We start from the raw sequence: 17,345 nt of genomic DNA, 5'->3' as shown, positions 1-17,345 counted from the left end.
GGAAGGTGTCCCAGCGAGTGGCTGCAATCCAGCAGAGACAAGCCCAGCTGAAGGCTGGACCTGCCTGTGCCTCCCTCCCTCCCATCCTGGAGCCTGTGAAACCCTTGCCTCGTGCCTCACTTGCTCCCCACCCCACACACCACAGCACTAAACCCACCCCCAGGATGCACCTGGGGGGCACAGGGGGCTGCACTCTCACTGCCACAGAGGTCCCAGCGACACAAAACAAGGTCTGTGGGTCGCTGAGCACACCCAGTGAAGGAGGCACAATCACAGATGACAAACCTGAGCTGATCGCAGCCACCCCAGACACTGCAGGGGCCAAGCATCACCTTGGAGAGGGAATGAACAGCACACAGACCATCCATGTGCCAGGAGAGCCCAAAACCAGAAACACCACAAATACAGAGCTAAAATGTATAGCTGAGGATGCTGATCCCTCTGAAGATGAAGCTGAACAAGGCCATTCCCCCTCTGGAGTGTTGAGGACCTCTTCTGTATCTTCTGGTTCCCTGGAGCCAGGAGGGTCGGGTGTGTCACCTGAGATCACTGAAATGTTAAATGATAAATCAAAGGCAAACACCAGAGAATTCCCGGGAAAACAGATGCCATTAACTTTGGGGGAAGCTATACAGCCATCCAGCAGAAGTGATTTGCCTGGAACTGAGAGCAAAGGGGCAGAATTTGAGAAGACAAAAGAAGTGAAACCAGTAACTATGTCAGATTCTCTGGAAGAGCCCAGTCCTGAGCAGGAAAATGAAAAGAACAGAGTCTCTTCAGCTGGTTGTCCAGACAGGACAGATGATCACAATGTGTCCTCTTTACAAGAAACAGAACCTCAGGACACATGTGGCCCACTGAAAAGTAACACTCATGAGGGTATTTGGAGACATGACACTAAATCATCTGGCAAGGATTTTCTAGTATCAACAGACACACCTCTGAAAGGAACTTGTGCCCCTTGCCCCTCACATGATGAAGTCAACAACCCCAAGTCAAAGGAACCCAGGGAAATTCTTAGTGAAAACACCTTGCACATTTCTGAGCAACCAGCCAAGACATCAGAACATTCCAAACCAAATACATCCTTGGACAAATGTGGAGGTCATTCAGAAGGAGAAGAAAAAGTGAATCTGAAACTTCCAGGGGAAAGCACTGTGCCTGTGTCACAGACTGGGGCCCAGAGCAAGGAGGCCAGAAGCAGCCAAGCCTGTAGAGAGACATCAGGTAAAGGTTTCAGGCTTGGGAAAAACCCCTTCATTACCCTTTTTGGCTCTGAAGACAAAGGCAGAACTCCCAGGAAAGAAGCAACAACCCAGAGGAAACCCACAAAACCCCAATCAGCCCTTGCCACTTTGTTTGGTCACTCCTCAGAGAAGAAGCAAATTCCACCAGAAAAACCTGCAGGATCCTCAGAACAAGCAAGTATTGATGGCAGGAGAGAAAAGGTCCAGGGCCTCCTCAGCTCCTGCAGCCAAGCAAAGCAAAATGCCTCTAAGAATGATCAGCTGCCAAAGCCTGGAAAGGTGGAGGTGTTGCCTAAACACATCCAGGAGAGCTCTGGAGGATTCTCAGGCTCTGCTGAGGGCAAGGAGACTGATGTCCTGCTGTCAGCTCCCAGCACAGCCATGTCGCATGATGATAAATGTGAGAGAATTGAACTTAACATTCATGAGCAAGAGTCTTTAAATAGTCAGATTTGGCAGCAACACGACAGCTGTTGGTCCCCTCTCATGCCAGCACAGAAAAGTCAGAAAGAAGCTGCAAGAAGCTCAAATCATGGAACAAACCCTTTACAGCTTCCTCCAGAGCTTGTGCCTGCAGCTGAAAACAGCAAAAGTCTTGCCAGGGAAGGGAATCACCATGATGCTCATTTGCCAGGAGCCCAGAACCTGTTGAGCTTGGATGTCCAAGACACAGTGGCACAGGATGGGATATTTTTTTCACCAGGCAATTCAGAAGAGTTACCCAAGGATGCCGAGCTTCAGTTTGGCAACATGGATTTTCTGGGTGGCGGTAACTTGTTCTTTTCTGGACGACAAGATTTCCCCAGTGTAGCAAATGAAACTCCAAATTCAGATTTGCAAAACTCAGAGGCAGAAACTCCACCTTTCTTTGATCCAAATCCTTCAGATTTATTCCAGGAAATCTCATCAGAAACAAACGTCTCACTAGAGCTCTGGGACACCTCCAGCCTCTCGCTTCTTGACGGGCAGGATGAGATTAATATGAGAGACCTGGAAGGGATTCAGAGCTGTGAGCTCCTGCTGCAGGTGGATCCACAACGCCAGGCTCCAAAGGCAGCAGAAGAAATGTTTGGAATGGGTCTCAGTGCTGAAGGCTCCACAAAAAAACATCTCCCTACACAAGATGACAATTGTCCCTTAACATACATGTTCAGCAGCTGTGCTTCTGAAACCTCTAATCAGGGTGTCTGTGATCATTTTCATGTTGATTCAAGCAAAATGGGCCAGGAGGCTTCTGAAAAAATGAACAGGAGCAGAAAAACATCAGGAGACAAAGAAGATTATGACAGTCTGTCTTCTGAAGACTTGGAGATGTTAAATTATGACCTTTCAGAGAAGGAGTTCTTTATATAGGTTAAAAAAAAAAAAAAAAGGTTGAAAAAACACACAACCCTCCCTTCAGCACAAGTTTGCTGATACAGGACCAAAAGTGATTCTTGAAATCAGCTGCACAATGATAAGCAAAGAAAAGTGAAATGAGTTTGCCAAGGTCAGAAGGGCACAGGAGGGAAATGAACCCTGGTGTCTTGAAGTCTTGGGGTGTGGGGACATTGCTAAATCTGCTCTCCCTGTGCCACTGCACTCTGCTCCTCCCTGAGTGCCCTTTGCATATATATTACATAAATTACATAGCATAAATGCTATAGGAGTTAACAATTATAATCATGATAAACAAGCTCATGAGAAACCCCAGAGGGTCAAAGCATGAACACATGCACTCTAAAAAGGGTCATAGAGCATATCAATCCACATGTTTTAATCAGCTGTCTGTAAAAAAGAAAAAAAAAGATAAAGGTGTTAAAATGATTAAGTTTTAAAATAGAATGAAATGAAATAAAAAATAAAATAAAATAAAATAAAATAAAATAAAATAAAATAAAATAAAATAACCCAACAATTACCCTGCCTCACCAGTGCCAAAATAACCCTAGCTCTGTCAGATCTGCTGGAGGAATAAAGCTGCTTAATGACTGCATCTAGTGCAAAGCAATATCAGTGCTCTGTGCAGGGAAACTGCTCAATCAGCATAAATCAGGGAAAAAAAGGATATCCTTGAAATTTATATGATTCATCAAATGCTGAAATTAGTCTCACCTTGGGGTGGATTAAGGAGCTCAGGGTAAAGGAACTGTTGGCTCAGAGCTGTGCCTGAAACCTGGCCAGGCAGTACTTGGTGGTGGAGAGGAGAGATCACAGAGATCAGACACCTCTCACTGGAGCAGCGGCCGTGTCACCTGTGCAAAGGGGCTCAGAGTGGTGGTCCAGATGAGTTGTCACTACCAGATGACACCCATAAAGCTGATCTCTCCCTGCCAGCTCTCAGAGGAGGAGGAGGGAAAAGGCAGGAGCACCACAGTCAGTGGGTGTGAATCCATTTCCCCACAGTTCAGCCCAGCACAGAGGTGTCCAAAGGGGGCTCCAGCCACTGCCACTCTTGATGTACAGAGAAAGCCAAGTCCATGAATGAAAGCATCAATGCTCTATTTCCTGCACTAGGCCTCATTCCCAGGCACTGGTTTCTCTTCCTGAACTTCTCTCTAGGACGCTCCCCCACCCTTGTCCTTGACATGGATGTACAGGTTTCCAGCTGTCCAGTCCTGGCCTTCCCTGAGGCCTACTGGTCTCTGATGCCCCCTCACAGAGGCTTCTCCATTTTCATGAGGCTTTGCAAGCCTTATTGATCCCGGGCAGAGCTGCTGGACAGAGAGGAATACGCCCAGGATCCTTACAAGTGGTGCTGCAGCAAACAGCAACTTGCAGGGCTGCCCCAGCCTTTCTTCCTGAGAGATCTCCACCATGTAGGATTGCCCCACTCAGCCCTAGATGATGGAGACAGTTATGAAGACATCTTTCCATGAGAAATGTCATCTGAGGGTGACAAAGGACTGAAGCTTTCCCAGGGCTTCAGAAGAGCCTGTCTGGTCATGGCTGGAAGAGTTTTAAGGAAGGAGTCACATCTGTATTAGCACAGGAAACTCACTCAGGTCTGGGTCGTTCTCAAGGAGGTTTTATAGTCATAAATTGGACCTCTGCCAGAGAAAATTCTTCAGCTGGGGGCTGAGAAATGGCAGGGAAGACCATGAGCCACACACAACAGGGTGAGCCTGAAGACTTGAGCTTGTTGCACACTGATAGAGAAGGGAGGACAGGGACACAATGTCTCTGCCAGAGCAGATCTCCTCAGCCAAGCCATCCCACCAAACGGCCAGAGATGCATTTAGGGTAAAAGGAATCTCTGGAAATTGTGTAGCTCAGCCTCCTGTTCAGGGATTTTCTCTGAATAACAGCAAGTCCACTCATCCTAGGATGAGGATGCAGAGCTGAGTGACGTTTGGCTGTGTGGTGGGTGCAGATGATAAATGCACAGCACTGGTGTGAATTTACACAACTCTAGGTAACTTTTACTCCTCTCTTCCTTTACTCTGAACAGCACTAACCAGTATGATCTCACTCTCCCACTCCAGCTTAGAGGTGATGCTTAAAAATAAAATATTTTTCTCCTTTACTGACTTTCATAAGCACAACAGTGCTATTCCCACTCATGAAACACCAATCCAGGTTGTGTGACCGAGGAGTGACTTTGCTGGAGGCTCAGATATACTATGGGCATTAAGAGTGAAAAACAAAGCATTGGAGAGGAGATCTGAAATGAGCACATTAGTGGCTCTGGTAAAAGCAGCCAGGAGCTCTGGTAAAACCAACTTTTGACAAATTACACACAAAATTTCACACACTAAGGGCAATCCAGCTAGCCAGTTGTGACATTCACATTCTCTGGACAGAGAGACATAATTCTGTCTCTCAGGAGAAGCACAGAGAGAAGAAGAGAAAACAATCTTTATCTCTGCTCCTTTGTTTTCCCCATGTGGAATGTGGTGTGGAGATTGTTTACCTGCAGTGATTTCTGGGTTGGATTCTGGTGAAGGTTGTTTGGGTTCAGTGACCAATGGATCCAGCTGTGGCTCGGACTCTCGGCGGAGAAGTCACAAGTTGTTAGTTGATAGGTAAGTAAGAAGTACGTATGTAGAATAGCATAGACTCTCTTTAAATAGTATATTAATGTAATAAAGCTGTTTTAATAAAGCTATCCTTCAGCCTTCTGATCTGGAGCCAGACATCATCATTTCTTCCCAGCTGGGGTTGCCCTTTTTTACTATAGCCAGTTTACCAGGAATAAAGACACAAGCCACTCAGGGAGTCTACCCAAGAAGCAGCTCAGATGTGCAGCAGAAATCAGCTCAATCTGCTTTTCAAGTGACATCAGAACCTCAGGCAAAGCCAAGCTGGTGTCATTTCCCAAATCCGGTGTGCTCTGAATGTCTGTGTGTGTAACCTGCTGTTTTCCCTGAGGGTACTCACTAAGCTAGGTCTATTTTAGGATTATCAGCAAGAAACTGTAGTTTAGATCTAGTTTTATGACTAACCAGGGTTTCTACAAATGAAAACAGAGAGCTTGGGACACAGCTGTCAAGAGCAAGTCTATTGGACTACCAGATATATTTCCAGGTCCAGAGGAGAAGTGTTCTTCTGCTTCTCTCACATACTCTCTTACATATCTTTGTCTCCAGGATGCGCTATATAGTCATTAAACCATTAATGGGAGCAGCAAATTTACTCTGTTTGCATCCCCACCCCCAGCAAAATTAACCCTCATTTGTTGAATCCCAACTTCATACCTCAGACAAAAACCTTGTGCCACAGCACAGTCGCCTTCAGGAGGCCTTGTGACACTTCCCAGGCTGGATATGGACAAGATGTCACTATACTGTCTCCAAGAGTGGCAGAGCTCTGGCACTTTTGTTGTATTCCCAAGAGCAGGGAGGGAAAGGCTGGTGACAAAGTGCAGCCTGGAGCACTGCACTGTATCATCATAATATGGACTGGTGTGCCAGTCCAGGTGCTTATTTTATCACACTGGATTAGGGCTTTAGTGCTCACACAGTTTAAACATTAATATTTGCCTATTTAAGCCATAGGCACCAGTGCAGCCTGGCCACAGAGGCACTTGCCATGGCTGAGTTTGGGGATCTTTTATGTGCTCTGGGGGAGTGTGGGCTCTATCAGAAACTGCTGATCCTGCTCCTCTCCCTCCCACTACTTCTCAATCCTTTCCAAATGGTTGGCCAAGTGTTCATGGTTGTGGAAGTGCCTCACCACTGTGACACCAGCTGGATCCGCGCCATCGGCCCCAACCTGACGGAGGAAGAGCAGCTGAACCTCACCCTGCCCCGCGGCGCCGACAGGCAGTTTGAGCAGTGCTCCATGTTCTCCCCGGTGGACTGGGACCTCGATGCCATCCTGGCCTACGGACTGAACGACACGGAGAAGTGCAGCAGTGGCTGGGTGTACCCCTCAGACCAGCCACCGTCCCTGCTGACCGAGGTCTGTACTTGCTGCTTGGTGAGACAGGGGCATGGAAAGGAGGGGATGGGAATATCCCGGCCTGTGGTTTGGTCAGCCAGTGCCAGCTGTGGTGCAGGCAGGTTGAGATTTACTGCAGGATTTTGCCTCCATCACACAGATGGCAGCTGGAATCCCTGGGAGCTTGTCGCAGGAAGGCCATGATGAAGATGCCTGGAGAGGGCACAGGCAGTGACTATGGGGGTGTGAGTCCAGCACATGTTGTGCCCACCATCTGTCCCCTTTCCACTATCCAGACCCTTGACTTTATGATGTAAATGCCTGGAGAGACTTTTTGGGCATCCCTGCCACAGTATCCCCTGTTCTTCAGCCTGGTTCTACTCACATCATCATCTCTGTGAAAGACATTTACCTTCCAAGTGCTGGTCATTGATATTTCTTGGGCCTCCAGAAACCTTCAGGGCTGCAACAAGACATGCCAGGGCCCATGCAGTTGAGCAAAAGCCTTGTTTATCAGCATCCTCAACTTCTCCATTCTGCCTTATCTCCCACCTTCTAGTTTATAGGTAGTGGTCTGTCAAAGGTTGTACTTGATGCTCTTGGAGGTCTTTTCCAGCCTAAATGATTCCATAATTCTGTGATTCTCCATCTGAGGGCCTTTGTTCCTTTCTCACTTTCCCTTATTCCTCCTCCCTCCTTTCCTACCGGCCAGCTCCAACATTTTCTCACACGTACCTTCCATGGAGCTGGGACAGAGGAGAAAGTCCAGCCTCTGGCATTTGCAAAAGCTCCTTGGTGTCCCTGAAGCACCAAGTCCATTTCAGACAAGGCTTCTCTGGAGTGTCAGCAGCTGCATCCCTTCCCATTCCTACGCTGGTCCTCCTTTATCAGTAAAAAACACTGCTCTCCTCCTCTTTCTGCCCTGCCTTTTCAGTCAGAGAAGAAAGCTGATACAGATCTCACCCCAAGGCCACACTTTAAATAAAACAACCAGGACACTCCCTCAGGGACCTTTGGGCTGGAGGGGAATCCTGCAGATCCCTGCACCCAGCGGATGGGTAGCAGCATGCAGAGGCATGCTGCACACCTCGTGTGCCCATCCCACCATTGATTGGTGTCCTAAGTGCTCACCATGAAGAGCTCAAGCCCTTGTGAGGGGTTCTCTCCTTCCAGGGGCTGGAGCAAGAGCTCAGGAACCCAAATCCTGGATCCACCATCAACCAGAAAGGCTGCCAAACCCCAGAAAGCAGCTGGAGTCTGTCAAAAGCAACAGCATCTGTCTTTTCCTTCCTCCAGTTTGACCTGGTGTGTGACAGGGCGGTCCTGAATGATGTCTCCCAGTCCATCTACATGGCTGGGCTTCTCATTGGAGCCATGATCTTTGGGATGCTGAGTGACAGGTGAGGAAACACAGTTCCTTCCCAGAGACACCGCCCAGCACCCAGGGCCAGCCCTGATCTGGGTGTAGACTGTACATGCACTGCTCCCTTCACAGGATGCAATCCCCTTGCCTGAGATAGGGCATCTGGGCCCACCTGAGAGGTCTGGAAATGTCTGAGGGTTGAAAAGAGAGGCAGACACAGCCTTGCTGGGGGGGTTCCTGAGGAATCATAAGTTTAGCCCCTGCTGGTGTCTCAGGCTTTGCCAGAACCATGATGGGTCAACATTGGAGACGTTGATGTTTCTGTACATTATTTCTTGGGGTGTATAGAAGAGCTATGTTCACATGGATGTCAAATCTCCTCTGGTTCTCAAATCACTTTGCATCCCTCCTGGGCTCTTCCCTCTCCCCTTGGGCTCTCTCCAGGTACTGACTGGGTCTTCCCTCTTCTTCCACAGGATAGGCAGGCGGCCAGTCTTTCTCATCTCCATCCTCATCCAGGGGGTATTTGGGCTGGGAATTGCCTTTGTGCCCCATTTCTATGTGTTCATGGCCTTCAGGTGTGTCGTGGGAGCTGCGTTGTCAGGAATTATGATTACAGTCGTATCCCTGGGTGAGTGGCAGGCCCTTGCCCTGAGGCAGCAGATGTGGCCTCACAAGATACAATAACAAAAGAGTGCCCAAAATAAGCCTGAACCTTTGTTTTTTCCTTTTAGCTACAGAATGGGTTGGTGTCTCCTACCGGACAAAGGCACTGTTGATTACTCACACGGCTTTTGCCATCGGGCAGATGTTGGTGGCTGGCTTGAGTTATGGAATTCGCAATTGGAGGCTGCTGGAGATTGCAGGATCTGCTCCTATGTTTGCCCTTTTCTTCTACATCTGGTAAGGAGGAGAAGGGCAGAGCTTCAGGAGAACAAAAAAATGATGTGAAGGGTGTGAGTGAGGAGGAGGCAGCAGCTCAGAACCAAGCTGGGTCTTTCCCATTGGAGTGCGGGTGCTGGAGGAGCTGCTGCAGAGCTCAGCACATCTCCCTGGGCACTGGACTGCTGAGAGCAGCAGCTGCTTTGCTTCAGGTCTCCAAATGTGGCCTTTGGAGCCTAAATTTAGGGTACTTAGAGCCATTGATCACATGAACCTTTGACTTCAGAGTAGAGCTTGATGATCCTCGTGGGTCCCTTCCATTGCAGAAGATTCTGTGGTTGTGGCATCTGATTCTGTGGTGGCCAAGGCTTGCTGGACACGGTCCCAGAGAAAGGGGCTGTGGGGGAACTCAGCAGGACACAGCAGCATGTCCTGGCCTCCTCTCCTGGCAGGGTGCTCCCAGAGTCAGCTCGCTGGCTGGTGACCAAGGGCAGAATCGAGGAAGCCAAGAAGGTCCTGCAGAAGGCGGCAGCCACCAACAAGCGCAGCCTCCCTCCAGAGCTGCTGGAGCAGGTACTGGGGGGTTCCTGTCCTCAGACACTGCCCTGGGCCTTGCAGCAGCCCCTGGAGCTCAGCTCAGCCCAGAAACATCTCTCCATTCCCACTGGGGATGGTCTGGGCATGGCCTGGGGGGACTCCAGCTCCAGTTGGGCTCCACAGGGATGAGGTCCGGGAAGAGGCCCAGCTTCTGCTGAGGCTCAGCCTGGAGCTTTCTGGGGTCCACCTGGGGATGTGGGAAGGACTGAAATGCTTGCCTGGCTTTTCTCCCCTGAGGATTGTGACTGATGAGCACAGAGTCTCTGTTTAGTCTGTGGGTTTCCATGCAGGAATGCCTGAAGGGGAGTTCCCTCCTTGCCAATCACAAAGTTCCTACACTGGGGACATGTTCATCCTGAGGAACCTCTCAGTCACCACCCCCTGTGCTGGGCAGCCAGAGCACAGTGGGGCTGCCCTCCCTCCCAGAGACTGGGGGTCACAGGCCTGTCCTACTGGGGCTTTCCATGGACTGCAGGTGGAAAAGGAGCTGGACATGGGCTTCCTTTTCCTGCTCTGACTCTTTGACTTTCTGTGTTTTGAAGTTGAAGCCCGAGAAAGAGGCCAAGTCTGGAAGTTTCCTGGATCTCTTTAGGAAGAAGCACCTGCGGAACGTGACTTTAATCATGTCGTGTGCCTGGTAAGACATTCCCTGGTCCCCTCTGTCAAAACTTCTAGGTGAAAGAAAATAAGTTGATGGTTGAAAAGAGCAGTAAATTAAAGTGATTTTTCCTGTAACTTACATTTGTATGTCTTTATCTGTTATCATTCTACCTCCACATACTGGACCAGATGTACCATGTCTGGGCATGGGAAGAAGATCATTATCCACGATACTGTGGGTTTTGTTAGAAAGGCTTGAGTATTTCCAGCTTTGGCAATCCCTGGGCCCTGGAGGAGTTTTGTACCTATCTAGAAGCTTTGGGTTCAGTCTAGAATTTGCTGACCATATGGAAATCCATTCTGCTTTATCTCCAGCAACTACGTTTCACACAACTGTCCAAGGTGCTGACTAGAACCAAAACAGAGATTGCTGGGAATTTAAATAAGTTGCATGTGTCCTAACCTTTCTAATTTTTGGTTATAAACCCTCAGAAAACATCTGGTGACATGTTCTATTCTGCTTTACTTGAATTTCAGGTTTGCAGACAGCATTGTCTACTATGGGCTGAGCCTCAGCGTGACAGATTTTGGTCTGGACATCTACCTGACACAGCTGGCCTTTGGGGCAGTGGAACTTCCTGCTCGAATTTCCTGCATTTTCCTGCTGGAGTGGTTTGGGAGGAAGAAAGTGCAGGGCATTCTCCTGCTGCTGGCTGGCCTGATGTGTCTCATCCTCACTGGCATCCCTGAAGGTGAACCTTCCCAGCCTGTGAGCAGAGCTGGGCAGTGCCCTGCACGTGCTGACCCTTGTTAGAGCCATCCTCCCATCCTGGCAGACCCACACTCACTCCCACAGGCTCAGCTGCCCCCACTGTCACAGCCCAGGCTGCTTCATCCCCAACATTCTGGCTTCCCCTCACCTTGGATTCCTTCTCCCTCAGGGCTGTGCCTGGTTCTTCCACAGCTCCTGGTCCTTGGCTGGCAGTGTCCATTAGACACCACCCACCCACTAGACACCACCACCATCTGGCAGAAAGCTATAGCAGAAGAAGTGCTTTAAAGCCACCATATCTCCCTTTCTTAGATGAAGAGAAAATCAAATGCCCACTCCCTGTCATCTGTTTGCATCTGTTTGTGCCCCAGTCCATACCCCACCTCTGTTACTGTGCCAGGGCTGTGAGTGAGACTGAAGGTAACAGTGGGACTTCCCAATGCTTTCCAGGTTAGGGACATGGCATTTCCAACCAAGCACTCCCCAAACACCTGTGCTGGCTCAGCAGCTCACTTCAGTTGCAGATGTAGAAAATGCCCAAGGCCTCAGGAGAAATCTGGGTTCTCTTTGCCAGAGGGTATTTTCCGGGTAAGGGTATGCTGGGCATCATTTCCAATGGGTCAGGTGGTACGTTTGCTTAGCAAGTCTATTAGAAAGGACCATCCCAAGAAATCCCACTGCAGAGAGTTCTGTTCCCAAATGAACCATCCCCCTGGAGGCTACAGTGGTCGTCTCTCCTCCTCCCCTCAGACCAGCCCGTGGTAATCACCGTCCTGGCTATCCTCGGCAAGTTCACAGCCACAGCCGCTTTCTCCACCTCCTACGTCTACGCCGCTGAGCTCTTCCCCACCATCCTCAGGTGAGATGTCCCCACACATCAGAGCTTCCTTCTGCCATGGCTGGAGGTGGCCATGGGGCCACATTCAGTGCAGGAGTGCTGACCCCTGCCCACACCTCCCTCTGCCCCTCTCTCCCCCAGGCAGACGGGTGTGGGGCTGTGCTCAACCATGGCAAGGGTGGCCGGGATCCTGGCCCCTCTGATCATTCCCCTGGACCAGTACCACCGGGCCATCCCCAAAGCCATCTATGGGAGCATCCCTGTGGTGGTGGCCCTGTTCTGCATCCTGCTGCCCGAGACCCGTGGCATTGACCTGGCAGATGACACAGGGAATGAACATCCTCTAGATGAGGTGGGTACAGGGAACTCTGAATTTCAGGAAAAAAAATATCCAAAACCATAAATTTAAGGCAAAGAAAAAATGTCAGAATCAGGGATGAATACAGTCTCATCTCCTCCTCTTTCCTTCTTATCTTCAGGAGCAGAAAACTGAAGTGTCTCTCTGAGACACCAGAGATGATGACAGACTTGGAGAAGGACGTCTGCAGATGCTCAGAGAGGAAGCAATGATTGGACAGGCATCTACCAACAGTCTAGTCTGATTCCATCATTCTCGAAGCAGACCAGGGAGGCATTGCTGCCTGGAAACTGGTCTTTCAGATGGTGAACACAATATCCATGGTCACAGGGAGAGGAGATCTATATCACTCTGCCTTTGGAACAGATGCACTTCCAAGTGTCCCTGAAACCCAGTTTGGTCATGCCTGGCTGGCCTCCCAACGTGTTCCCCAGTCCTTTGCAAGCTGGTACCCGTGGAACCATCCCTGTTGTGTGTTACAGCAATAAAGAATCACTGTTGCAGTAGAGACACACGTTTCTTCATCCACCATAGCCAGTCTTTATTCTTCACAGCTCATATCCATATGGATTTCTAAAGGCATTGTGTTTATTTCTAATTGGTTAGTAACTTATTGCAACTCAGTTCATTGGTTTGTAGTTGCTCATGTCCATGCATGCTAAAGGGTTTCTTTTTGACAGCTGTTTACTTCTGTTCTTCACGGATTCTCACGAGTACAGACTTCTTATTTTCACAGGTGTTGGGTGGTTCTCACGGGTAAAGGCTGCCAGGCTGATTCTCACAGATACCTGTCAGACCAGCTGTTAGCTGTACCCAGCCAAAGCAGAAGGCCTGAACTATGATTTTACAAGGCCTTTCATTGTAAGGTTTTACCCGTGTGCAAGAAATCACCAGTAGAGTGGCTGTACTGGGCAAAAGCGGGCGCTGGGTTTGTCCCTCCTGCACTCAATCCCTTGGGTCGTCGGGCTGCACGTCAGCCCAAGCCTCGACGTTTGATCAGGATGTCACTGCACCCCTGTCACACACGTATTTAGCTTTTCTTTCCATGTGGTGTTGAAGTTGAGTTTCTACATGAATAATATAAATTATGCTCTGAGTTTGATAAGAGACACTTGTAATGCAATATGTGAATAATAAATGGTGTTGACTCTTTTTTTTTTCCTACTGTTTCACAGTTGGCCTTTGTAACTGCTCTTGGCTCTGGAGTGTTTTCTACACAGAAGTTGTAAGTCTGTAATTTAACATGCAGATGGAAATGAGCTTTGTTTCCATCAGACACAAACAATGCAGAAATAGAGTGTTAAAGCAGAGTGGCTGAGTTCAATAAGGACTTTTTTCTTTTTTCAAAGTCTTCCAATGAACAATCTGCATTTATTTTCTCTACTAGCAGCTGCAGAAGTTTTCTGAGTTGCATGGGAATGCTGCAATCCAATGCCAAACTGTGTGGGCATTTGGACAGTTTTCCTCAGTCACGGTGAGCCTTTTGCAGTGACCTTTAGTTGGCTGCTGCCAGCTCAGTCACGACATTTTAGTGTCATCTAGTGTCATGCAAAAGGAAGAGAAGGGTGGACTCCTCTCCTCTGCTATTTTGTTTGCCAGCAGAGGATGTATTTCAGTGCCCTCCAATGAATCCATCTCCTCAAACACATCACTACTCTCAAAGAAGGAGGCTCGCTCAGATTTGCTGCACCCTTTGGTTTCCAATGTCTTTGTGCTCTAGTAAAGGGTGTTTTGAGGGCTGGGGTCTCCCAAGTCCAGGCCAGGAGCTGATATTCATTTTGTGCTTTGACTTTGGTGCACAAAAACACCCCAGTCATGTGGAACTTGGCCATGTCTGGAGATGGGATAGGGAGTTTGCAAGATCTGGGCTTTGGCACTGGAGGGAGCGGAACTGGGGAAGGGGCTGGAGCACCTGGAAGAGCTGAGGGAACTGGGAGAGCTCAGCCTGGAGAAAAGGAGGCTCAGGGAGGACCTTCTCACTCTCTACAAATCCCTGACAGGAGGATGCAGCCAGGTCTCTTCTCCCAAATAACAAATGATAGGACAAATGGAAATGGTCCCAGGTTGCAACACTGGAGGTTTAAATTGGATAATTGGGAAAATTTCTTCTCCACAGAGTTGTCCAAGACTGGAAGAGGGTTCCCAGGCCACTGGTGGAGTCACCATCCTTGGGGGTATCTAAAAGCTGTGTCATTTAGGGATGTGATTTTATGGTGGATCTGGCAGTGCTGGGATGATGGCTGGAGCTAGAGGTCTTAGAGGTCTTTTCCACCCTAAATGAATCAATGATTTTATGTCTTCTTGCAGAGTCAGGAGAGCAGCTTTAATGCTCATCTCCTCACCTCCTCAGCCATTCCCTGCTGGGCCCCTTTTTGCAAGCTTTGCTCTTCTCACAGACCTGGGGCTTCCCAGCATGGGGTCAGGTGAATGGAGAGGGTGATGTCCTTTAGGTAAAGGGGAAGGTCCAGGATCCTGACACCTCTGCCCCACAGCACAGTTTGTTGGTGTCACTGACACTGAAGATGTGCTGATTATCTCAGTGGTCCCTGTGGGGCTCCTCTGACAACAGGAGCTGTTTTGGCCCTGCTTCTGTGTCTTGGGATGATTTTATGATGATACTCTATTCCTGTCATGTCCTTTATGTTCAGAAATGGCTGCTGTACTTCATGGTTGGTCTGGGGGATGGTTGTGAGCCCTGGGGGCTCCTGCACGGCTTTGTGCAAAGACTCACTCCAGGGTGTGCTGGGTGCAGTGCAGACTGGAGGTTACTTTGCTGCTGTCTCAGTTTAGAGACAAATTTAGGAGAAAACGGCCTGGAATTAATGTTTCCTCCAAGAGAAGGGCTTCAGTAATGCCTTTTGCAAATGAGAGAAATGAATACCAGTGGGTGAAAGTGAAAAAAAAAAAAAACCTGATTATTAACAAAGCAAGGTGCCTGCAAGGCACAGAAAAGGATTGAATAAATGCTAGATATTTATTTTCAGAACCTTACCCCCTACCCAGCAAAAAAACTTCAAAATGCTCAGAGAAGAAATAAACAGGCTGGCTGGCCACATGGCTGGGAAGGCAAAAACAGTAGTGGCCCCTTTGTCTCAGGGAAGGGGAGAAAGAAACTGAGTTCATGCAGCAGCCAGATGGGAACCTGCTGAACCTCTGGCATTGGTCTCCTCCTCACAGCAGATGAAGTTGATGGATTTTGGTGAGCTTTGTCTTGTTGGTTCAGCTTTTTTTTCCAAGGTCTCAGGCTTGGAGTGGCTCCCACCAGTCCCCTGCAGGTCCTGGTCCATCTCGGTGATTGTCTGATTTCGGACCAAAAACCAAGCCGAAAGAGTTCAAGAAAAACAAAAGGAGGATCGCTGCTGCAGATCAGGGAAAAGTTAGCTAAGCAACAAAGTAGCTGCCAATGTCCACCACAGGGCACCGAGTGGGCACACCTGGGAGTGAGTCTTAAATTGCCATGCAAGATGTGGCTGGGGGTGTGTATTCTATTGCCATCTGTTAAAACCAGGTGGGGCAGTTTTCATCTCTTCCAGGACCTATCCTCCCTTCAGGAGATCTCTTCTGTTCATGGCCACTGAGTGTCCCTGCATGGCTGAGAAAATTCCATCATCCCATGGGAAGATGCTGTGCCCAGGGGGAGGAGCCAAGCATTCCTACCTGGATACAATCTGACTCCTGGAGCACCACAGCAGCCTTTGCCCACTGCATTCCCAGAGGAGCAGCTTTCTTCCCACTGCATTCCCAGAGGAAGCCCTGGAGCTTCAGAGGAAAACTCCAGCCTTGTCCAGGATCCTGCTCCAGCAGAAGCACAGCTGGCACTGCAGGAGGGCTGAGCCACCCTGGAATGGGACTGCTGCCACCACCCTGACCCACAGGCTGCCAGGGCCTGCTCTGACTCTGGCAGTGTTGTTCTGTATTACTGCATTTTTATTTTCCTAATAAAGAACTGTATTCCTACTCCCATATCTTTGCCTGAGAGCCCCTTCATTTCACAATTATAATAATTCAGACAGAAGGGGTTTACATTTTCCATTTCAAGAGAGGCTCCTGCCTTCCTAAGTAGACACCTGTCTTTTCACAAAAAGACAGTTTTTGTGAAAAAAAACCTGTTTGTCTTTGAACAAAGCCCCCACTGGGGCTCCCAGGCTCCCAATGCTTTCCCCAGATCCATCTTAAAAGCTACAGCAGCCATTTCTGGGCATAAAACAGACAGGGAATAGAGCATCATCAAAAAATCACCCCAAGACAGTTGCTTAGCTAGCTTCGTTTTTTGTTAGCTTAAGCAAGAAGGTTTTCTTTCCCCTTTTCCTGACCTGAAGAGACTGCAGCAGCAGTCCTTTGGTGGCCTTTGGTTTTTTTCTTGAATTGTTCAGCTTGGTTTTGGTCCAAGATCAGACAATTGCTAGGAGCCAATCAGGCAGGAGTGATCCACTAAAATCCACCATCTTCATATGCTGTGAGGAGGAGACCTATGCCAGAGGTTCCACAGGCTCCCCTATGTTTTGCCCAAGCTGATGCATGAATTTTTTTTCCCCTACCCTGAGACAAAAAAAAACTGGTGCCATTTTGTTCCTTCTGCCATGCAGCTGGTCTGTTTGTTTCTTTCCCTGGCATTTTGGGGTTTTTTGTTGTGCTGTGGGGTGTGTGTTGGGGTTGAAGTTCTGACGGTTCAATATCTAGCATTTGTTCATTTTTTTTTTCTTTTGTCATGTGGGCACTTTGTCAATAAACAGTTCGTTTTTTTCACTTTCACTCACTGGTATCCATTTTCTCATTGACAGGAAAAGGGATTCTTGAAGCCTTTTTTCTTTAGCAGAAACACTCATTCCAGAGCATTTTCTCCTAAATTTGTCTCTAAAACGAGAAAACCTGCTCTTCCCAGCTAAACCTCTCTACCCTATTTTGTCCTCATCACTTTGTCAACTTTTTGGCTCCCTCCCTTCGATATGGAATCATCCTCTTTGCTTTAGTTACTCCTAAGGTCACATTTTACCGTTTGCCCATGGCCTCACAATCATGAGAGCCCAGAACACCCCACTGTGTGCATGCAAAAGTGTATTTGCATTCCCACAGGTTTATGTTTGCATTCCCACATGCTGTTCCAGCACTCCTGCCTCCACTTTGTGCTGTCACCTCTACTCATTACAGTGCAAGGCCATGTGTGGGCTGGCTAGGAGTGACAATTAAGGCACTGCAAAAACATTGGACATCCTCCCAGTTGTCCTGAGCTGGGCAAAACATGAGTCAAGCTATTCAGGTGCTCTTCAAGTGCACATTCCAGGGGTATTCAAACTCACAGGATTCAGTGATCCAGAGAAGAGCAGATA

The 17,345-nt window shown here is 48.6% G+C and overlaps 1 protein-coding gene across 1 annotated transcript; it reads left to right on the top strand.

Annotated features, from left to right (window-relative positions):
* The first annotated feature begins 6,239 nt into the window (after positions 1-6,239).
* On the top strand, positions 6,240-12,903 carry LOC128791346 (solute carrier family 22 member 13-like). Its single transcript, XM_053948940.1, has 10 exons — positions 6,240-6,629; positions 7,905-8,008; positions 8,448-8,602; positions 8,706-8,874; positions 9,306-9,426; positions 9,993-10,087; positions 10,588-10,802; positions 11,573-11,681; positions 11,802-12,012; positions 12,140-12,903. The coding sequence occupies exons 1-10, from the start codon at positions 6,258-6,260 to the stop codon at positions 12,164-12,166; spliced, it is 1,578 nt and encodes a 525-aa protein (XP_053804915.1). The 5' UTR covers positions 6,240-6,257; the 3' UTR covers positions 12,167-12,903.
* Positions 12,904-17,345: the final 4,442 nt, after the last annotated feature.

This window comes from Vidua chalybeata, chromosome 1, assembly GCF_026979565.1.
Source record: "Vidua chalybeata isolate OUT-0048 chromosome 1, bVidCha1 merged haplotype, whole genome shotgun sequence".
Taxonomy (NCBI): Eukaryota; Metazoa; Chordata; class Aves; order Passeriformes; family Viduidae; genus Vidua; species Vidua chalybeata.
Note: the sequence above shows the minus strand (reverse complement) of the source record. Positions and strands in the feature narration are given on the sequence as shown.